A 23,971-nucleotide genomic window follows, 5' to 3' on the forward strand; every position below is an offset into this window, starting at 1 on the left:
GGGTACATGCTCAAGGTATTGGAGGTTATGGGATTCGGGCCACAGTTCAGGAGATGGATTTCCATGCTATATAAATCCCCGAGAGTAGCAGTCCGGTTGGGCTCATCGATCTCCGACTATTTTGAAGTGGGGAGGGGGACTAGGCAGGGCTGCCCGCTGTCCCCATTCTTGTTTGCCCTCGCCTTGGAGCCCTTGGCGGTGGCACTCAGGTCATCGGAGATGATAAAGTCCATTAAAGTTGGCACAATAACAGAATCTGTAGCGTTATACGCTGATGATATGCTACTATTCCTTAGTGACCCGGGATTCCCTTAAAATAGCTCTCGGGATCATAGACCACTTCGCAAAATTTTCCGGATTGAAGGTAAATTGGAACAAATCTTCTATTTTGCCACTAGACTCTGAAGCCAAAGACACTGCTGACCTGAATTTACCCACTCCAGTGGGTTACCTCTCAAATATTTAGGAATCAAGATTACAGCTAACATACAGGATTATATGCCCCTTAATTTATTGCCACTGATAACACTTTTGAAACAAAAAGTTCAGTCATGGACTAATTTGCCGTTATCCCTAATAGATAGGATAAGCTTGCTTAAAATGACATTTCTCCCTGTAATCCTCTACTTCCTGAGGCATGCACCAACATGGGTCCCAAAATCATATTTTAAAAAGATTGATCTAAAATTTTCAATAAAAATGGAATGCTGCAAAAAGATTGACAGTATTATTTCTTCTTTTCTTTGGGTTCCCAAACCACCGAGAATAGGCCTTAAAACACTGCAGGAACCGAGTGATCAAGGGGGACTGGCGTTACCAGACTGGCAGAAATATTATTTAGCGGGGCAAATGGTCTTTGCTCGTAGATGGCTAGTGGCGGAGGACAGGGATGCGGCCACGGTACTGGAGGCGGCTCATCTGGGGTCTTATGAAAGCCTCAGATTTGCCCTGTTTAGGGGAACTAGGTCTGACTTACCTTTGACGACGACAATGAAGGCTACAATCAGAGCATGGGAAGTAGCGGTAAAACTGGAAAGCCCTAGTTACAGGGGGGTCTCACCATCAGCTCCTCTGTGGATGAACCCAGCTTTGCCCCACTTCTATAACTTTCCAGACCCTATGGTATGGGCTGTTAAGGGAGTGAAAACACTGAAGGATATTACATGCTTTGGAGAATTGCTGACCTTTCCCCAATTAAAATCAAGACATGACCTCCCAAACTCGTATCTGTTTAGATACCTGCAGGTTAGACATGCCTTTCAGGTGCAGTTTCGAGAGATGGGGACGGAGTCCTTGCCTTCATCTCTCGAATTGTTACTATCGAATTGGCAAAACCTCTATCGGTATCATACAAAGAATTTTTCAAAACTACTCCACAGGCGGTAGCCAGGTGTAGAGAGAAATGGGAGGCGGAGATCCATGATGCACAGGGGGAGGATTGGGATGATCTGTGGATGCAACCATTTAAACATCTGGTATCAGCCAGGGATAGGCTGATTCAGTTTAAATTTCTCCACAGGAGCTATTATACTCCAGCCAGGTTGGCTAAGATTTTTCCTGATGTTCCAGCAGAGTGTTGGAGGTGTTCTCACTCTCTGGCAGATGCTGATCACATTTTTTGGCACTGTCATCAGGTTCAACGGTTTTGGTTGGATGTTACTTCATGTATCTTTGGTTTGCTGATGGTACCTATACCAATGACTGTAAAAGTTTGTCTATTGGGTCTAGTGGATGAAGTGGTGCCATCTTGTGCTATGCGGACCATGCTCAACATTCTATTATTTTATAGAAGAAAAGCCATTTTGTTACACTGGAAGAAGCCCGGGGCTCCAACAGTGGCCTTCTGGAAGGGACTGGTAAATGCTATGCTACCCCACTATAAATACACATATGAAGCTAGGGGTTGCTTTAAAAAAATTTGACAAAGTTTGGCACACTTGGCACAACTCCAGCAACATGGTGGGATAGAAAAGAGAGTGTAATGTGTGGTAGCATAATCCAATGTGAAATATTGTCTTCTAGCTAATATAAAATAACTATATGTCTTTCTTAATCAATATACTGTATTTATTGTATATTTCGGCAAGTTAAAAGACCACTAGCTATTATATTATTATATAAACCGAGAGGTTTGCATAAACACAATATGTGATTATATAAGGCTTAATTAATATTGCATATGGTGATTTCAACAACTTAAAGAATCCTTCTGTATGAGCTGTGACTCAAGGTTGGAGGAATTGAGCTGAAGGGAGGGGGGGGGGGGGGGAGGTGGGACTTTGTTTTTCTATGTTAGTTGAACTATGTTAGTTAGGAATTGAGAATAGGCCATGTTGGCCATAAATGGACGGTGTCCACAGGACACGTCTAAGTACTGTCTGTTGAATTTTTGTGTTTTATAAAAAAGAAAAACCAATAAACAGAATTTAAAAAAAAAAAAAAAAAAAAGGTGAGCGTGTCAGAACAAGTCTGATCATTGGCATAGCTAGAGGACTGACCACAGTCTATTTTCCTGCTTAGTGTGGTAAGTTTTTAATAGGAAAGCAGAGGGACTGGCAGGAACACCAGATTTCACACAAGACTAAGCGATCTAAAAGTTTAGAGGTGAATGAGAGCATGGTGTTTTATTGTTCAGGTTGGTGGGGTCCAGTGAGGGTTTTTAAAAATAGGAGTGATCTGTGCATGCTTAGAGGGGAGGGGAAGGTGCCGTTGGTAGGAAGGAAGGGATTGAAGATGTGAGTGAGAGAGCATAGGATAGAAGGAAAAAAGCTGAACGTTTAAAGGTAAAGAGCCGAGGATTGGATGACAAAGTATTACCACTTCAGCCCCGGAAGGATTTACCCCCTTTCTGACCAGAGCACTTTTTGCGATACGGCACTGCGTCGCTTTAACTGACAATTGCACGGTCGTGCCTCGTTGCACCCAAACAAAATTGACGTCCTTTTGCGCTATTAAAAAAAAAAAAAAAAAAAAGAAGAGCGACAATTTTGAAGAAAAAAGCATTTTTTTTTACTTTTTGCTATAATAAATATCCCCAAAGAAAATATTTAAAAAAAAAACAAATTTCTTTCTCAGTATTCTTGTACATATTTTTGGTTAAAAAAAAAAAAAAAAAAAAAAAAAATCGCAATAAACGTATATTGATTGGTTTGCGCAAAAATTATATCGTCTACAAAAATAGGGGATAGATTTATGGCATTTTTGATTTTTTTTTATTAGTAATGGCGGTGATCTGCGATTATCGTGACTGCTACATTGCGGTGAACAAATTGGACACTTTTGATACTATTTTGGGACCATTGACATTTATACAGTGATCAGAGCTAAAAATAGCCACTGATTACTGTATAAATGTCACTGGCAGGGAAGGGGTTAAACATTAGGGGGTGATCAAGGGGTTAAGTGTGTTCCCTCAGTGTGTTCTAACTGTAGGGGTGATGGGCTTACTAGAACATGACAGAGATCACTGCTCCCGATCACTGGGAGCAGTGGATCCATGACATGTCACTAGACAGAACAGGGATTTTTATTGTGGCTGCGCCATTGCGGCAGACACATTGGACACTTTTGACACTATTTTGGTACCTGTGACATTTATACAGCGATCAGCGCTACAAAAATGCACCGATTACTATGTAAATGACACTGTCAAGGAAGGGGTTAAACACTAGGGGGCGATCAAGGGGTTAACTGTGTTCCAACTGTAGGGGGATGGGCTCACTAGAACATGACAGATCACTACTCCCGATCACTGGGAGCAGTAGATCCCCGTTATGTTGCTAGGCAGAACAGGAAAATGCCTTGTTTACATCTCCCTGTTCTGGCCTCTCCGTGTCATGATTGCTGGCCACCAGCGGACTTCGAGTTCGTGGGACCCACGGGCACATGTGCCCACTTGGCCGCGATTTAAAGGGGACGTACAGGTACATCCATTTGCGCAGCCGTGCCATTGCGCCGACGTACATTGTCATGCGCTGGTTGGCAAGCGGTTAATGACAAAGTAGATTTGCTTAGCAGCATGGAGGAAGGAATAGTACTTTAGGAGAGCAGACTTGTATAGGGTGAGGTCCTGCAGGGATTTGGTTTTATGCCACAGTCGCTCAAGAGCATGTCTATGTCTCTTGAGATTTCTGGTGTTGTCAGTTTGCCAAGGCCAGGGCCTGATTCTGCATGTAGAGGAGCAAGTGCTTTAAATTAGGATGCTAGTAAACTGTTGTAGACAGAGGAGGCCAGGTTAGGACAGGATAGGGAAGAGTCAGAGGTTGTCAGTAGCAGAGAGAGAAGAGAAGAGTTAAAGTATAAAGGGATTCTACAAGTAATCATTTGTGCCTGCAGGCATAGGTGGTTGAAGATGAGGATATGATGAAACTGATGAGATTGTGGTTAGAGAGAGGAAAGGGGGTGTTGGTGGGGTTGCCAGGAGTGCAGAAATGGGAGAACACAAGTGTGTCCATTGTGTTAGGTCAAAAGATGAGGTTAAGTATGCTGTACACTAAAGTTTTGTGAGTACCGATCCTTTTTTAAATAAATGCTTCAACCTAAATACTGCATTATGGAGTCTATTTCTGTGTTTTTTTCATGCAACATGGCTGCGTTGTTAACTACAGAGCTGCTGTTTGTGAGGAGAGCATTTGGTTCCCTGCTGCTCTTTAGATCATATATTGGAGCACTGTGAGCCCTGGGAAGCAGTTTGAGGTAATGGTGGAGGAATACCTGGAGGATTATTCTCTAAACACCAGTCACAAATTTTTAAGCATGGTTTGTCAACATTTATGCCACCGACTTAAAGCACTTGATATGTTTGTGTGTTTTTTATGACACTGTAGGTGTGATTTTTTATTACTTTAATGTTGATTTCTGATTGTTAGTCACACATGATTTTTCATAATTCAGAGAGTTTAAAGATATTTTTTTCAGACCACCAGAATGTGGCATATAGTAATAGGGGAGATAACAGGTTAGACTGTTGGACCAATCAGGGCAAGAGAGGATTTGAAAAGCACCTCAAGTCTCTTATCCATGTCATTATTAAACGCTTATGCCCTGTACACACGGTCGGACATTGATCGGACATTCCGACAACAAAATCCTAGCATTTTTTCCGACGGATGTTGGCTCAAACTTGTCTTGCATACACACCGCCACACAAAGTTGTCGGAAAATCCGATCATTCTGAACTCCATGACGTAAAACACGTACGTCGGGACTATAAAAACGGGGGAATTGGCCAATAGCTTTCATCTCTATTTATTCCGAGCATGCGTGGCACTTTGTGCGTCGGATTTGAGTACACACGATCGGAAATTCCGACAAAATCCGACCGTGTGGTGTACGGGGCATAAGAGATTCTCAACCTTCGGGGATCTGTTGAGGCAGTCAATAGTCGAATCAACCTCTGGGACCACCCATTTTGTCAGAAATTAGATATAGTTGATCAAAGTGTACACTTTTTCAGGATGCTGCTATCACCATACAGGACGTCTTCCCCAAGGGAGTGTACAGGAAAGGTCTTAAATGGTTTGCGTTTAAGGGAACTCATTCTGGTGATCTTAGGTCAGAAAGCTTCTGAGGGCTCTAGTACTAGTCACGTCCTTACCTTATGAATCATACACCAAATAGTATCACAGAGTTTTGGTGATAAAATAAGCCGGAGAGGCTCATCCTGCCAAAAAAAAAAACACCTTAGAGATTCATAGTAAACAGCGGCTAACTTCTTTTTTCTTCCCCCTTGGCAGTCCAGTATCTTCTTTTGGGTATAAGACCCCTGCCAGAGTTGTATCATAAACGGAACAGGACAGAGAAGAAGGAGAGGGCCGCTTATGACCTTGAGGACTCTTATCAGGTCTGCAATTTGTCCCATGAGGGCAGACAGATTCAGCAAAATCCTCTTTACTTAGGCAGCAGGAGTGTGGGACACCAGACAGAGCAACTGAATTGTCTGAGGAGGGAAGAGAGTCAGATGGTGGGGACACCTAAGTAAATAACTCAAGGCAGAATCCACTAGGGGGCATTAGTACAACACCCACCCAGCCCCACTGGTTGCCAGTGCAAAATTAGAACCCTTTTCCCTGTCTCTGAAATGTTGCAAATTAATTCCTGAATTACCCCACACTGTTTTGGTGTTTCTGACAAAAGGATTTGGTAAACTTTAGCTTAGGTTACCAAGTAGCTACTATTCTTTTACTAGTTCTTTCCATTCTATAGCTGTACCTGTGATTTCTTTGTATCGCTGGGAAGAAGCAAACTTCCATTCTCCCTATTGAAAGAACGTGTCTTGGTTTTCACAGGCTCATTGGATTCACGGTAAAGCTTGACAGGATATGGCTTCACAGCTTTTTGTAACAGGTTATAAACGCCAACTGTAAGACTGACATCATTACCCAACTTCAATGAGAGTCTGCAGTGGAAGAAAATAAAACAGTTAAATGACATATGACAAAAAAATGCTTTACTTAAAAGTTGGTCACACACTGATCATGCTACATTCGTTTTTCTGATGAACTTGCCAAAAATCAAGCAGTGGATGGCCCCGTCAGCATCCCACCACCCAACATCCTTCAAACTAAAAATCTGGGTGGATAATACTTGGGTAAACAGTGACTGCAGCAAATCCGCTGCAGTCATTGTCTGCAGAGCCCACTATATTCTGACAGCTGCTGTAGCTGGCTGATGGAATAAAAGTAGATTTGTTCATCTGCATTTAGTATAGTAGGAATTTAGACACCTTTAAATTCCTTATATTGGTACACAGTACAGGACACACACTGGATATTCATAGACCTTGGGTTATCGACTGCTACCTTTAGGTAACTGGACTCTTGCAAAAGCTTTGCTGGGCATGTCCCCATGAGCATGGTCCTATAACCGCACCCTAATCTGTGAGTCCTGTTTTTTTAGCAAGCAATGCAGACTAACTGGAAAAGGAGGGGAGGGTGGCCTGTGTCTTGTAAAAATTTCTATTATCTTAACCATACAGTACAAAACCAAGGTTGAATATTCATAGACCATGAGATGACCCCAAGCAATGAAACAGTGGGATAGGCAACAACAACATGCATACAAAAGATAAGGAAAAGTGGGACTTTGAATGAGATGGATGACTTTGTGGAGGCAAAGTTGAAAAAAAATTGCAAAATTTTATTAATAAAGAACGTTATAGAGAATATGGCAATATTATAATACATAAAACATATACATTCAGTACAACAATTCATATAGGCTCCACCCACACATAACATACAGGTGTGGCATGGGTAAAAAATTGCATAAGTATGATATTTTTAAAACAGTTCAATAATACATTGCATGGGGTAAATTATATATATATATATATATATATATATATATATATATATATATATATATATATATATATATATATATATATATACATATACATACACATACATACACACATATATACATATATACATACACACACACACACATGTGACATACAGACAGCACCAGCAACAGGAGTATGGATGTAGGAAATAAAACCATGATAGATGAATAAATAAATGTCAGAATTAATAATCTACTGCAGACCAGGATTCAATGTGTCCCTTACAGACACAGGTCAGCATCACTTGTGCCGACGCATTTCGAGTAGAGACACTCCTCAGGGGCAGATGCTCAAATATGTCTGCAGAGTGTAAAGAAAGAAATGGTGATATTAGTCTAGTTCTAATTGGTAATGTAGAAATAAGGCAAATTAGCCCGTCCTAAATACTCACAAAGGGTCCAATACGGTAAAATGCTGCGGCCAGCACATCAGCATGCATAAAGAACATTGTTAACAGGCAACAAAACAAATAAGGGTCAAAGACCCAACTAGTCAGCAGGAACCTAGACATCCTCTTTATAACATTTTGACAAAGTATAAACAGAAACCAGGTGGTAGCCTTACAAAGCTGGGCAACAGATGCTCGGTGTGACCAAAATGTAAAAAAAAAAAAAAAATACAAATAAATAAAATAAATATAGTGGTGGAATCCTTCATTCAAACCTTGCCAACAGATACCAAACAATGGATTTTACAAAGTTTTCAATATACTGTACCCAATGGTTTTAAACCAGACTGTTGACCAATGACCCTCCAATTGATATCCTGTCCTCCACTCAAAATTGAAAATGTTTTAAGTTTTAACAGCCAAGGTCTCCTCTCTAGCATCTGCTAGTTGACCGCCATCTGTCTTTGTTTCTTAATGTCCATCCTTTGATCTAGCACTGATACGGTGGTTCTCAAACTATACTGAAACTGTATGCTGTCAAGTATTGTTCTACAGACCAAAATGTTGTGGCCATTTTCTTTGTTGAATTCTGCTGAATTCCGCCTTGTAACTGCTGATTTTTACTGTATGGAAACTTACCTGTCCAGGGAGCACGCGATGTCGGCACCCCAGCCGATCTTCAGATCGACTGTCGGGTGCAGCCGCCGCCATTCCAGGTAAGGAAACCCGGCAGTGTAGCCTTTCAGCTTCACAGCCGGTTCAATACTGCGCATGTGCCAAGTGCGCTGCGCTAACTGGCCCGGCGGTGCAGGAGGTGGCCGATCAAAAACTCAAAAATGTCGCCCCGCCTCCCCCCCGAAGGGTGCCAAATGTGACACCAGAGGGGGAAGCAATTGAGCGAAACTTCCACTTTTGGGTGGAACTCAGCTTTAACTGCATTCTCGCATCAGAAAATAAAAAAAAAAAAAAGAACGAAAGAAGCTGCAAAATCTCCCTACAGGTGATCTGGCATTTTTCTGGACTGGTTGGGCAGCAAGCCCTTTGTGAGCCCCCCGGTCACCTTTTGCAGCTGCGTTCTTTCCGGAACTCACTTTTGAGGTATGGAGTTTACGTGGTCGGGATGTCTGTGGTGGTTGGGAGGTGTGGTAGGTTGAGGTGAAGGGATTTATGGGGATGGGTTTTTTTTTTTTTTTGTAGGTTTTTGCTCTGGGCATGGTGGAGTTATGATTGTGCAAGTTATAGATCTGTGTTAATTCTGTATTATTATTTTTTGCTAATTATTCGTTTTTTTTTCTCACACACCTAAGGTTGAACATATCATGTGCTTGTTTATTTACTAATCAAACATAATCGTCCTTTTCCTGATGAAGCCACCTCAGCGAAACATGTTGAAATTTTTGGACATGATTATGTGCAGTTATATGCGATTACAGCTCTTTCATTTGTCAATGTTGGGTAATGTGTGTATACCCTTGACTGTGACTGTAAACTGTACTACCTTCTTTTTAAACTGTTTTTTCTAATAAATATCGGTATCGTTTTATCTAATTGAGTTTTCATTTATATGATGTACCCTTAAAGTCCCATATTCTACATACCTTTGTTTTACCATTCTTCAGGGATGTTGGTACAAACACTATTTTTCATGTGTTTTTGGAGCTGACCTCTACCCTACCTTTTGACATTTTTTTAAAAAGACCGAAAACACTGTTTTGCAGATCTTCAGGACTGTAATATAACATTATGCATGACTGACCTTGTCATAGGCAGGTAGCTTGATACAACCTGCGCCTGCTGTCACTTATGCTGGCTATACACAAACAATTTTTTCCTTTAAAAATTTTCTTTTTAAAAATGTTAGTACAATTTTCTGATCATTATTGGGGTCAAATCAACAAATGTTTGCGACCACAGTGATGGGAAAGTTTGAAGGAGCAGAATAGAAAACTTTTAGGTCGAAGGAATTTTGTATGTGGTTTTCAGTCAGAAATTACATTCATTTTAAAATTGAATGTTAAAAGCAAGAGAAATTTTCAAATGTACAAAGATCGACCGACAATCTATAGGATTATGACTAGCAAAAGACATTTTAGTAGCAGCAGCATGCTTTTTTTTTTTTTTTTTCTTTTTTTTTTTTTTTAACCTGTCACCCAAACCGAGGTAAGTATAGTAAAAAGTCCTATTTGCAACCCCAGAGCACCCAATAAGGAAATAGTATGCAACTGGTCTAAACTACGTGGCATGCTCACCAATGCCAGAAGTCTGGTGAACAAGATGGGAGAACTAGAGCTACTGTTGTACGAGGAGGACTTAGATTTTGTAGGAATTACAGAAACTTGGTTCGACAGCTCTCATGATTGGCTGGCAACCATTCAAGGGTATTTCCTATATCGCAGGGATAGAGAGGGTAAAAAAAGGGGGAGGGGTATGCCTGTATAGCAAAAATTATGTACAAGTGAATGTGAGAGATGACATCACTAAGGGAGCAAGGGAGGAGGTGGAATCCTTATGGGTAGAGCTACAAAAGGGGGGAAACTAAGGGGAAAGTATTACTGGGAGTATGCTATAGGCCCCCTAACCAGAGGGAGGAGGCGGACCTCCTATCACAATTTGGATTAGCGGCAAGAATGGGAAGGGTCATTATAATGGGGGGGGGGGGGGTGTTTAATTATCCAGACAGACTGTGTGGAAGGAACCATTCATCTAAGGCTCACCAGTTCCTATATGTCTTGCAGGACAACTTCATGGGTCAGTTGGTAAATGCACCAACTAGAAACAAAGCGTTACTAGACCTACTGATTACCAACAATACAGACCTGATCACGGATGTGGGGCAATTTAGGAAACAGAGATCACAGGTCAATTAGTTTTAGTATAAATCACACAAATAGGAAACATAAGGGGAATACAAAGACACTGAATTTCAAAAGAGCCAACTTCCCTAAACTACGATCCTTGCTAGAAGATAATAATTGGGATAAAATCTTAGGAACAAAGAACACGGAGGAAAAATGGGTATGCTTTAAGAGCATATTAAATAAGGGCATTAGCCAGTGCATCCCAATGGGAAATAAATTTAAGAGAGCTAATAAACGTCCTGGGTGGCTTAACTCCAACGTAAAAATGCATATAAAAGCAAAAGAGAAGGCCTTCAAAAAATACAAGGCTGAGGGATCATCAGCATTCCAACTTGACAAAGAATGCAACAAGAAATGTAAGGGTGCAATTAGGGCCACTCTGATAGAACACGAAAGGCACATAGCAGAGGAGAGTAAAAGAAATCCCAAGAAGTTCTTCCAGTACATAAATAGTAATAAAGGGAGGTCGGATCATATATTGGTCCCATAAAGAATGACGAGAAAAACGGGGGGCTTCAGTAACAAAAACTGCAATGTTTATCCTCATGACACGTCACAGGAAGCACCCTCATGACTAACAGAGGACAGAATTAGAAATAGACTTGAAAAAGGTAACATTAATAAGTCACTGGGACCAGATGGCTTGCACCAGAGGGTCCTTAAGGAACTCAGTTAAGTAATTGCCAGACCATTGTTCCTAATTTTTATGAACAGTCTGACTGGAATGGTACCAGCTGATTGGAGAAAAGCCAATGTAGCATCAATGTTTAAAAAGGGCCCAAAATACATCCCTGGGAATTACAGACCAGTTAGCCTAACATCAATAGCATGTAAACTCTTGGAGGGGATGATAAGGGACTATATACAAGATTTTAGTAATGACAACGGTATCATTAGTAATCAGCATGGATTCATGAAGAATCGTTCTTGCCAAACCATTCTATTAACCTTCTACGAGGAGGTGAGCTGCAAACTAGATAAAGGCAGGTCCGTAGACGTGTTATATCTGTATTTTGCAGTTCCCCATAAACGTTAAGGGTACAAAGTAAGGTCCATTGGCATGGACCAAAGGGTGAGTACATGGATTGAAAAGTGGCTACAGGGGCGAGTTCAGAGGGTGGTGATAAATGGGGAGTACTCGGAATGGTCCGGGGTGGAAAGTGGGGTCCCCCAGGGTTCTGTCCTGGGACCAAGTCTATTTAACTTATTCATAAACGACCTGGAGGATGGGATAAACAGCTCAATCTCTGCATTTGCGGACGATACCAAGCTAAGCAGGGCAATAACTTCTCCGCAGGATGTGGAAACCTTGCAAGAAGATTTGCACAAATTAATGGGGTGGGCAACTACATAGCAAATGAGGTTTAATGTAGAAAATGTAAAATAATGCATTTGGATGGAAAAAATATGAATGCAATCTACTCACTAGGGGGAGAACCTCTAGGTGAATCTAGGATGGTAAAAAGGACCTGGGGGTCCTAGCAGATGACAGGCTCAACAACGGCATGCAATGCCAAGCTGCTGCAAGCAAACAGAATATTTGCATTCATTAAAAAGGGGATTAACTCCAGAGATAAAAATATAATTCTCCAACTCTACAAGACTTTGGTCTGGCCGCACCGGGAGTATGCGGTCCACTTCTGGGCACCAGTCCTCAGGAAGGATGTGCTGGAACTAGAGAGAGTCCAGAGAAGGGCAACAAAACTAATGACGGTACTGTAGGACCTTAGTTATGAGGAAAGGTTACGAGCACTGAACTTGTTCTCTCTGGAGAGGAGACACAGGATATGATTTCAATGTACAAAATACCGTACTGGTGACCCCAAAACAGGGATAAAACTTTTTTGCGAAGGGGAATGTAATAAGACACACCACCATTCACTAAAATTAGAAGAAAAGCGATTTAACCTTAAACTACGTAGAGGGTTCTTTACTGTAAGAGTGGTTAGGATGTGGAATTCTCTTCCAAAGGCAGTGGTTTCAGCGGGGAGCATAGATAATTTAAAAAAATTATTAGAGAAGCACCTGAACGATCACAACATACAGGGATATACAATGTAATACTGACATAAAATCACACACATAGGTTGGATTTGATGGACTTATGTCTTTTTTCAACCTCGCCTACTTTGTAACTATGTAAGTGTCAAGGCTGGATCAGCCCTTCCTTCTATGTGCTGGCCGCTCAGCTGTCGGCTAATTGCCAGCTCTCTTCCCTCATCACAGTTAACCAGCTATTGTGGATCTGCTTGTCAGTCCCGCCTACTTAAAGACGTCCAGCTCACTTCTTTCCTGCCTTCGCCTTGGTCACATCACAAGAAACCATCTCCTGTGTTCCTGTTTAAAGACTGGCTTGCTGACATGCCTTCTGGCTCCTTATCCTGCTTGCTGTTCCTCTACTTGGATCCCTGACTTCTGGCCTGGCTGATTACCCAATCTGGTTACTGAACTCTGGCTTGGCTGACTACACGATCCGGTTACTGGACTCTGGCTATGCTTTGACTATGCTTACTCTATTTACTTTTTTATTTTTATTACTAAATAAGTGTGATTTTACTCTACTTCTGTCTCGGTCTGGTTCATGGTTTCTGACAGTATGATGGGGTAAATTAAAAAAAACACACCTTAGCCCTTTATAGTACAAAAACAGCAGAGAAATCACTACTGTAAGGGGTTCATTTATTATGTGAAACAGTAATGATATATACAACTTATATACAATAATAAATATACCCAGAAGTCGGATATACAGAGTATTTGTAACTGTGAGTCAGACATGAAGCTACATGAAGGATGGACGGGGGAATATAAACCTTTTATATTAAAGTAGTACTGAAGACAGCCTTTTTTCATGGCTATAATAATTTTGAATATAATGCACAAAACTTTTACTTTAACAACTTCAGCCCCGGAAGGATTTACCCCCTTAATGACCAGAGCATTTTTTGAGATACGGCACTGCGGCGCTTTAACTGACAATTGCGCAGTTCTTACTACATGCTCCCCAGCTGTGAATCCATAGACTGTTTCAGTCTACCTGTACTTATGCTACTGTTACTGAATGAGAAGCATTCTCTGCTAACAAAACCTGATGTTTTGGAGTATCCCACATCACCCCAATCCCCTCTTGTTACAAGTTTCTACATGCAAATAAACTTTAATAGACAATCTCTAGACTGTTCCATGAACTGGAGTGAGTGAACTGTTCCTGGCTGCCTCTGCGCTGTTTGGGAAAGAACCTATGTAATCTACCTTTGGTGGTTGGACTACATTGCTACTTTTGGATTTAAACCAGAGTAAGTCCTCCTTCAAAAGGGCTGAAAAACCATCAGAATGCAGTATAGTGTGGCTTCTCCCACATTGCAAGAGTAGGCCCGAGCATAATCACTTACAATACAGGCCTGCATACCTCCCAATTTTTTTAGATGGGAACGAGGGACACCTATTAGCAATAGTATGTAGGCATAGGACACACCCCCTGCCACGCCCTCTTAAAGGAGAATTATAAAAAAAAGAAAAAAAAAAAAAAAGATTGGTTAAACCCACAAGTGCTTTTTTTACCACTAGTATTCCTTTATAGTGGCTTTTGAAATTTACAAATGGAGCAATTTAAATATTATATGAAAAGTTTAGCACTGTGAAACACTTTTTGAAAGATAAAAATTGTATTTTATATACGATTATATAGATCAGACCAAAATGAGGGACAATTGAGAAGTACCCAAAAAAAAAAATATTAACGTCCTTTTTTTTCCCACAAATAGAGCTTTCTTTTGGTGGTATTTGATCAGCTCTGCAGTTTTTTTGTTTTTTTTTGCACTATAAACAAAAAAAATACCGACAATTTTGAAAAACACTTTTGAAAAATAGGCGCAATAGGCGTATATTGATTGGTTTGAGCAAATTATCTTGTATACAATTAAAAAAGAAATAACCGCGCTAAATACAAAATGAAACACGTAAAACAATCCCAAAAGCTTCCGTTAGGAAGTACATATAAAAATGCAAAAACATTGAGGAATATAAAAATTGTGAAAAATACATGGGTCTACGCATGTGCGCATGAATCAAACATAAGTATCAATATATAATATCTGCATATCAAAATAAGTGTCCATATATAATAACAGAAAATAAAATGTGAGATATTGATCTGAAATCAGTCCAAAAAAGACCCCTTGGGTGAATCCAACCAGAGTTAATGGTGTAAAAATGTGAGTGACACCCCATACAGTATCCGCAAATACCCAATAATTGCGCTTACCGCAAGGCAAGCAAACACCAGCCTGTATCACGTCTTGGTATAGAGAATCCAAATGGTGCTCTTAAACTGTGTTCATCATGGCTGAAGGAATGTAATGAGGACACCAGACTTCCATCTCATAGACATGTGAATAAAAAGAAACTGGCCATAGTGTAATACTGCAAAACTAATTGAAGTTAAGGAAGGTAGGAAACTTACACTAGTGCATAAAGGTACAGCAGAAAAAGAACCCCACACTCCGTGCAAATAATGCGCTTACCCCAAGGCAAGCCAACAACAGCTTGTGTTCAGTATCAGTCCACCACGCCACAATATGTGATCCACCACCAGGAAAATAATGCGCTTACCGCAAGGCAAGCCAACAACAGCTTGTATTCAATGGCAGTATGGGAGATCCACTGGCGTTCTAGACCGCTTGCGGCAGGAACCGGAGAATACAGCAGGGACTCCAAATGACATCTCACAAGCATGTGAATAAAAAGGAACTGGCCATAGTGTAATACTGGTAAAAACGATTTAATAAGTAAAAGTAGAAACTCACATGAGTATATAAAAGTACAGCAAACAGCCGGCCGGCATAGCGAACACCTGTCCACACTGAAAATGGCGATGACGTCAGAGCGTCAACCTCCCGACGTACGTTTCACCACAAATGGCGTCGTCTGGGGAGTCTTGTATCTTGTATACAAACTAGGGGATAGATTTAGGGACTTGCATGCGAGTCCGCGGGACCTGCAGTGGGCGGGCGTGCGCTATCCAGTTATTACGGAGGGCCGTACAGGTATGTGCAGAAGAGCCACTATGCCAACGTATATCTGCGTGCGTCAGTTGACAAGTGGTTAAATGCAATTGTAATGCCTTACATTACCTCCAGCTTATCAGCTTCCACCTTCTCTGGGTTCAGAAGCTGATCTTTCCTGCACAGAGCCCTTACAGTCATTGTAAAAGTTGTCTTTTTTTATTTTTAAACAAATGTGTCACACTTACCTGCTCTGTGTAATGGTTTTGCACAGAGCAGCTGGATTCTTCTCTTCTGGGGTCCCCCACTGGCGCTTCTGGTTCTTCCTGCCTTCAGAGTGCCCCTATAGCAAGCTGCAAAGTATAGTATAGGGTGCCCCTATAGCAAGGTAAAAAAACTTCTGCTTTTAGATCACTCACTTCCTTCTCTTCCCAGGACTACATGTCCCTTGAGGGATTGCTCCTCACACATTTACAAGTTCTCAGGCACTTAAGGACATGTATGTACGGTGTACTGAGCTGTATGTGTGCTTCACTGTATTTTCTGAAATGTAAAAAAATAATGCATTCTGTACGCAGGACAACTAATCAGCTGACCAACTAATTGATTATGAAAATAGTTGACAACTATTTTTATAAACGATTATACCTATTAGTTGTTTCAGCCCTACTCCAAACCAACTGGAGAGACTGGCAACAGTGGTTATTAGCATCCATATCACTGAAAGGAAAAATTTCCCCTTCTCCAGATTCCAATCAACAACCAATTCGAGCTCTGCAATATCCCGGGGACAGAGCCCTCCAGCAATCCAATGCTTGGACCTTCATGTTCCAGACAGAGAATGTTCCTCTACAAAAGACCTGGCGTAGAATTGCATGCAGGGAACCACTTAAACATAAATCGAATTTCCTCCTGCAGACACGTATTGAAGGATACCCTTTGAAACAGACTGCTCTCTGAGCAGGATTATTGAGGTATACTGGGACTGATGTCCCCTGCATCTTCAGCAAGTCCAGCATCGAGGCTAGGAGCTTTTTGAACCATCAGGGAGCTGTGGCCAGCCCGAATGGCAGTGTCACAAAACGAAAATGGCGACCTTCTAATGCAAAACGCAGAAACCTTTGATGAGCCTGGAAAAAAAAAAAAAAAAACTGCCACATGAAGATATGAGTTATTGATGACTATGTACACCCGAAATATACCTCATGCAGAGAGCCATCACTGATCTAACCAATCCCATCTGAAACAGAAGGATGTTTAGAAATGTGTCTAGTGCCTCATGTCCCGGTTTGGTTTTGGGGCCGCTGCCAGTTGAGCGTTTACAATAATGAACTTAGGTCCCTGTCTCACTTCTGGAGGGAAAAAAAAAAAAAAAAAAACTTACCACACCTAGTATTCCTAGGCAGTCTCCCATCCAAGTACTAACCAGGCTAGATCCTGCTTAGGCTATGAGATCAACCAAGATCAGGTGTGTATAGGGTGATGTGGCCACAGTCCATCTGGTGAAAAACGATTGCCTCAGGAATCACTGCAATGCCAAACACCACAGTGGCTCATATTAATCCTGATACCACTAGTCCATCGGGAGATGTGAACACCACCAGATCACTGAATCTGAGGGCAATGCATCTGCCTCCCCCGGTTGCCTCTCCCTTCTGGAGCCATTTAACACGTATAACAGGTAAATAAAAAAGCAGATATATTTGCCAAAACCTCAAGGATGCAGGTCCAAAACCGTGTTAGTCTCCCGCTATGCAATCATGTAGGCAAGTACGCAGGTAAGCAAGCGTGCATTTATGTACAGTATGTATGCAGTTCAATGCAAGCATGTATGTATCATTTTCTGTCTGGTCACGCAGATCTCCCATAAGCAAGTACTCACACCTCATTATCCAGTCATAGATTGCCCCGTGTTGCTAAAAGCCTCGCTGATCCTTCAGCCAGCCCACATGTGATTTCAAACAGAAAAAATTCCACTTCCTGCCTACACTGCAGAGACGTAGGATATACCAAGCGACCCCTCGCCCTCTAGAGGCTGGATGAGACACACAGAGAGCACAACCTGGCTGGACCAAATAGCACACTGTCCCCAGTGGCCTCCGGGAGAATAACCAGTCAGATCTTTCTTTTTTTTTTTTTTTTTTATGCAAACTTACCATGCCCGCCGCAGGACTCAAAACAGGAGTCCAACTTTCACCCATCACGGTGGGCTCTGTCACGAAAGACCTTTAAGGACTCGGTCCCCCTTAATCTGGGGTCCACTCCCTTGGACCTGTATAGCACCTTGCTGGAAAAACCTTGGTCAGAACAAACACTGCACAGGGTTCCATTAAACAGGGTCCAGTGCCGTAAGGCTGCATTACAGGCAAACATTGGAGATTCTTCTCACCTATCCAACAAGGCTAGGGTACCATCCATTTTGGCTGACAGCTTTGTGAATGGATCTGACTAAAGTCCATGATTCTCAGCAGAACCATTCCGGATCTCTCAAGTATGTTCCAAAAGCACATGCAACACATCAGTGACCGCCTTCTTACAGACACTGGCGAAAAAAACTGGAGGTACTTCCTGTATAGGAGGTGTTATATAGGGGAGGACTTCCTGTTTGATCCACTAATATCCATTCACCTTTAGGTGGCGCATAACCCAGATAGCTACGTATATAGCCTGCTCAGCGTCCCACGATGTATGATAAAGAAAAGATGAATATCCCCATCGGGCTTTGTTACTGTGCACAGATTTGAATGGAATCCTTTGTACCGGTCATTAAAGAGGGACCAGAACCACCACTCCCTGGGAAACATGATGGTTTAGGGTGGTCTAAAAATGTGACTTTGGGTGAGGTCAGCTAGTTTTGGAGAAGAAAATGGCGAGGGGGTAGATTTTGAAACTCTGTACCCTTTTTCAGACCACCGACTGAACCCATAAAACTGCAAAAAAGTAGGGCAAAAGGTAGTGTTTGTAGGTGTTCAGTCAGAAGTCAAGTTTGCTTTAGTTTAACAAATTGCAGCAATAGCCAGTTGCAGGGTTGGACCTGAAAAAGGAAAGAGCCTTTAAGAGCGTCTCAAATTTTCTGTGGACAGAATCTTTAAATGAAGGAACATCTTCTATAGGGACAGTAAGATCTTTAACAGTCCACTTTTTTGTGAGTTCTTTTTCTACTGGATATACACTATATTACCAAAAGTATTTGGACGCCTGCCTTTACACGCACATGAACTTTAATGGCATCCCAGTCTTAGTTCGTAGGGCTCAATATTGAGTTGGCCTACCCTTTGCAGCTACAACAACTTCAACGCTTCTGATAAGACGGTCCACAAGGTTTAGGGTTGTGTCTATGGGAATGTTTGACAATTCTTCCAAAAGCGCATTTATGAGGTCAGGCACTGATGAATCAACCCCACACCATAATCCCCCTTCAACCAAATGATTTGGACCAGTGCACAAAGCAAGGTCCATAAAGACATGGATGAGCGAGTTTGAGGTGGAGGAACTGATTGGCTTGCACAGGATTCTGACTTCAACTCGAATGTCAAACATTCCCATAGACACACTGCTTAACCTCATGGAAAGCCTTCCAGAAGAGTTGACGCTGTCATAGCTGCAAAGGTTGGGCCAAATCAATATTGAACCCTACGGACTAAGACTGGGATGCCATTAAAGTTAATGTGTAAAGGCAGGCATCCCAATACTTTTGGTAATATACAGTGGGGACAGAAAGTATTCAGACCCCCTTAAATTTTTCACTCTTTGTTATCCCCTTCCCGCCGAGCGTACGCAGATGTGCGTACTCGGCTTTCGGGGGTTATACCGGGATGATGCCCGCAGCTGCAGGCATCATCCCGATACCGTTTTGTGGAGCGGGCGATTAGCTTTCCAAGTATAACAACCGATGTGGTTAAAAGCCACTCGGCTGTTATACCGGAGGAGCGGGAGGGGTCGCCCCCCCTCCCGATCCACTGGGAGGCCCGATCACCAATCCGCCGCCTCCGTCGCTTACTGACACTCTAGAATGAAGCCGTGAGCGGCTTCGTCCCAGCCTCCTAATTGTAAACGTGGAAGCGACATCAAGACGTCACTTCCCGTTTACTCAGCTGCCAATGGCGCTGGTTTTAAAAAAAATATACAATATTCAGAATCACCGAAAATGCCAATTTGAATATTGTGAAGTGCAAAGAAGGGATCGGGGGTCCTTTAGACCCCCGATCCCTCCATAAAGAGTACATGTCACCACCTATTACGGTCACAAGGGATGTTTACATTCCTTGTGACAGCAATAAAAGTGATCAAAATTTTTTTTTATTTTTTAAACACAATTATAAATATAAAAATAAAGAAAAAAAATTTTAAAAGCGCCACCGTTCCCGCGCAGCAAAGAAAACGCATACAGAAGTCGCGCCTGCATATGTAAACTGTGTTCAAATCACACATGTGAGGTATCGCTGCGATCGTCAGAGCGAGAGCAATAATTCTAGCACTAGACCTCCTCTGTAACTCTAACCTGGTAACCGTAAAAAAAAAAAAAAAATTTAAAGCGTCGCCTATGGAGATTTTTAGGTACTGTATTTTGTCGCCATTCCATGAGTGCGTGCAATTATAAAGCGTGACATGTTTGGTATCTATTTACTCAGTGTAACATCATCTTTCACATTATACAAAAAATTGGGCTAACTTTACTGGTTTTTTTTTTTTAATTCATGAAAGTGTCCCTTTTCTCAAAAAGTTGCGTTTAAAACACCGCTGCACAAATACCGTGTGATAAAAAATATTGCAACAATCACCATTTTAGTCTCTAGATTCTCTGCTAATATTATATATATATATATATATATATATATAAAATGTTTGGGGGCTCTAAGTAATTTTCTAGCAAAAAATACGAATTTTAACTTGTAAACACCAAATGTCAAAAATAGGCTTAGTCATGAAAGGGTTATATTGCAGCCATTTGCTAAAATCATTTAAGTTAAATTTTTCCTCATTAATGTACACACAGCATCCCATATTGACAGAAAAACACAGAATTGTTGATATCTTTGCAGATTAAAAAAGATCCTGGGGACAAGGAGAAGGCTAATTTATTACTTTCTTCAGCTCTGTATATACAAAAGAGCATGGGGAAGCTCATGTCCATAAGGGGGGTGGTATTGACACAGCCTCCAATGATCCACAATGGCTCAAAAGGGATATGGTCCAGAAATATTTAGACAGAATAAAGGTGGATAAAGCACCTGGACCTGATGGCATCCACCCACGGATCCTAAAAGAATTGAGCTCTGTAATTTCAAAGCCATTGTATCTAATTTTTAGGGACTCATTAATGACGGGAATAGTACCGCTGGATTGGCGCAGGGCGAACGTGGTGCCTATATTTAAAAAGGGATCAAAGTCTTTACCAAGTAACTATAGACCTGTTAGTTTAACTTCTATAGTTGGGAAGATACTGGAGCGTTTAATAAAAGACCACATAGACGAGTTCTTGCTGGAAAAAAACATTTTAAGCAACAGACAGCATGGGTTCATGAAAGACAGAAGTTGTCAGACAAACCTGATTTCTTTTTATGAAGAGGTAAGTAAAACCTTGGACAGAGGGGTGGCTGTGGACGTGGTTTACTTGGATTTTGCAAAAGCGTTTGATACAGTTCCGCACACACGGCTCATGTGTAAGTTAAAGTCTACAGGGTTGGAAATATCAGTTTGTAAATGGATAGAAAACTGGCTAAAAGACAGAATTCAGAGAGTAGTGGTTAATGATTCTTACTCTGAATGGTCTAAGGTTATCAGTGGTGTACCCCAAGGTTCAGTGCTGGGACCCTTACTCTTTAATATCTTTATAAATGATATTGGATCTGGGATCAAAAGTAACATTTCTGTCTTTGCAGATGACACCAAGCTATGCAGTGGAATAACGTCCTTACAGGATGTCTCCAATTTACAAGCTGACCTCAATGCTCTGTCTAATTGGGCGACTATGTGGCAGATGAGGTTTAATGTTGAGAAATGTAAAGTTATGCACTTGGGGGCTAAGAATATGCATGCATCATACATGCTAGGGGGAGTACAACTGGGGGAATCTGTAGTGGAGAAGGATCTGGGGGTTTTGGTAGATCATAAGCTCAATAATAGCATGCAATGCCAAGCTGCGGTTTCCAAAGCGAGCAAAGTTCTTTCTTGTATTAAGAGAGGTATGGACTCCAGAGAGAGAGATATCATTTTGCCCCTGTTCAAATCATTAGTAAGACCTCATCTGGAATATGCAGTTCAGTTTTGGACACCAGTTCTCAAAAAGGATATCGGGGAACTGGAGAAAGTGCAGAGAAGGGCAACCAAACTGATAAGAGGCATGGGGGAGCTCAGCTATGAGGAAAGATTAGAGGAACTGAATTTGTTCACTCTTGAGAAGAGGAGAATAAGGGGGGATATGATCAACATGTTTAAATATATAAGGGGTCCATATAGTGAACTTGGTGTTGAGTTATTCACTTTACGGTCAACACAGAGGACAAGGGGGCACTCTTTACGACTGGAGGAAAAGAGATTTCATCTCCAAATACGGAAAGGTTTCTTCACAGTAAGAGCTGTGAAAATGTGGAATAGACTCCCTCCAGAGGTGGTTCTGGCCAGCTCAGTAGATTGCTTTAAGAAAGGCCTGGATACTTTCCTAAATGTACATAATATAACTGGGTACTGACATTTATAGGTAAAGTTGATCCAGGGAAAATCCGATTGCCTCTCTGGGATCAGGAAGGAATTTTTTCCCCTGCTGTAGCAAATTGGAGCATGCTCTGCTGGGTTTTTTTGCCTTCCTCTGGATCAACTGTGGGTATAGTATTGGGTATATTGGATTGTACGTTTTTTTTTTTTTTTTTTTTTTTTTTTTTTATGGTTGGACTGGATGGACTTGTGTCTTTTTTCAACCTGACTAACTATGTAACTATGTAACTATCACATGGTCTTAAGTATTTAGACCCTTCGCTGTGACACACACATATTTAACTCAGGTGCTGTCCATTTCTTCTGATCATCCCTGAGATGGTTCACATCTTCATTTGAGTCCAGCTGTGTTTGATTATACTGATTGGACTTGATTAGGAAAGCCACACACCTGTCTATATAAGACCTTACAGCTCACAGTGCATGTCAGAGCAAATGAGAATCATGAGGTCAAAGGAACTGCCTGAAGAGCTCAGAGACAGAATTGTGGCAAGGCATAGATCTGGCCAAGGTTACAAAAAACATTTCTGCTGCACTTAAGGTTCCTAAGAGCACAGTGGCCTCCATAATCCTTAAATGGAAGACGTTTGGGTTGACCAGAACCCTTCCTAGAGCTGGCCGTCAGGCCAAACTGAGCTATCGGGGGAGAAGAGCCTTGGTGAGAGAGGTAAAGAAGAACCCAAAGATCACTGTGGCTAAGCTCCAGAGATGCAGTTGGTAGATGGGAGAAAGTTGTAGAAAGTCAACCATCACTGGAGCCCTCCACCAGTCGGGGCTTTATGGCAGAGTGGCCCGACGGAAGCCTCTCCTCAGTGCAAGACACATGAAAGCTCGCATGGAGTTTGCTAAAAAAACACCTGAAGGACTCCAAGATGGTGAGAAATAAGATTCTCTGGTCTGATGAGACCAAGATAGAACTTTTTGGCCTTAATTCTAAGTGGTATGTGTGGAGAAAACCAGGCACTGCTCATCACCTGTCCAATACAGTCCCCACAGTGAAGCATGGTGGTGGCAGCATCATGTTGTGGGGGTGTTTTTCAGCTGCAGGGACAGGACAACCGGTTGCAATTGAAGGAAAGATGAATGCGGCCAAGTACAGGGATATCCTGGACGAAAACCTTCTCCTGAGTGCTCAGGACCTCAGACTGGGCCGAAGGTTTACCTTCCAACAAGAAAATGACCCTAAGCACCCTTAGGGAACACTGAAGCACACTTAAGGAGTGGCTTCACAACAACTCCGTGACTGTTCTTGAATGGCCCAGCCAGAGCCCCGACTTAAACCCAATTGAGCATTTCTGGAGAGACCTAAAAATGGCTGTCCACCAACGTTTACCATCCAACCTGACAGAACTGGAGAGGATCTGCAAGGAGGAATGGCAGATGATCCCCAAATCCAGATGTGAAAAACTTGTTGCATCTTTCCCAAAAAGACTCATGACTGTATTAGATCAAAACGGTGCTTCTACTAAATACTGGGCAAAGGGTCTGAATACTTAGGACCATGTGATATTTCAGTTTTTCTTTTTTAATAAATCTGCAAAAATGTGAACAATTCTGTGTTTTTCTGTCAATATGGGGTGCTGTGTGTACATTAATGAGGAAAAAAAATGAACTTAAATGATTTTAGCAAATGGCTGCAATATAACAAAGAGTGAAAAATTTA

At 41.7% G+C, this 23,971-nt stretch overlaps 1 protein-coding gene across 4 annotated transcripts in view; it reads right to left on the minus strand.

Moving 5' to 3' along the window:
- The window catches only part of XRCC6 (X-ray repair cross complementing 6), a 302,212-nt gene that overhangs the window by 141,396 nt on the left and 136,845 nt on the right, over window positions 1-23,971 (minus strand). For all 4 annotated transcript variants that reach the window (XM_073592729.1, XM_073592730.1, XM_073592731.1 and 1 more), the window contains one exon: window positions 6,211-6,397. In XM_073592729.1, the coding sequence (XP_073448830.1) occupies window positions 6,211-6,397 (187 nt within the window). The remainder of the gene's footprint in view (window positions 1-6,210; window positions 6,398-23,971) is intronic.

Source organism: Aquarana catesbeiana, linkage group LG07, assembly GCF_042186555.1.
Source record: "Aquarana catesbeiana isolate 2022-GZ linkage group LG07, ASM4218655v1, whole genome shotgun sequence".
Lineage (NCBI taxonomy): Eukaryota > Metazoa > Chordata > Amphibia > Anura > Ranidae > Aquarana > Aquarana catesbeiana.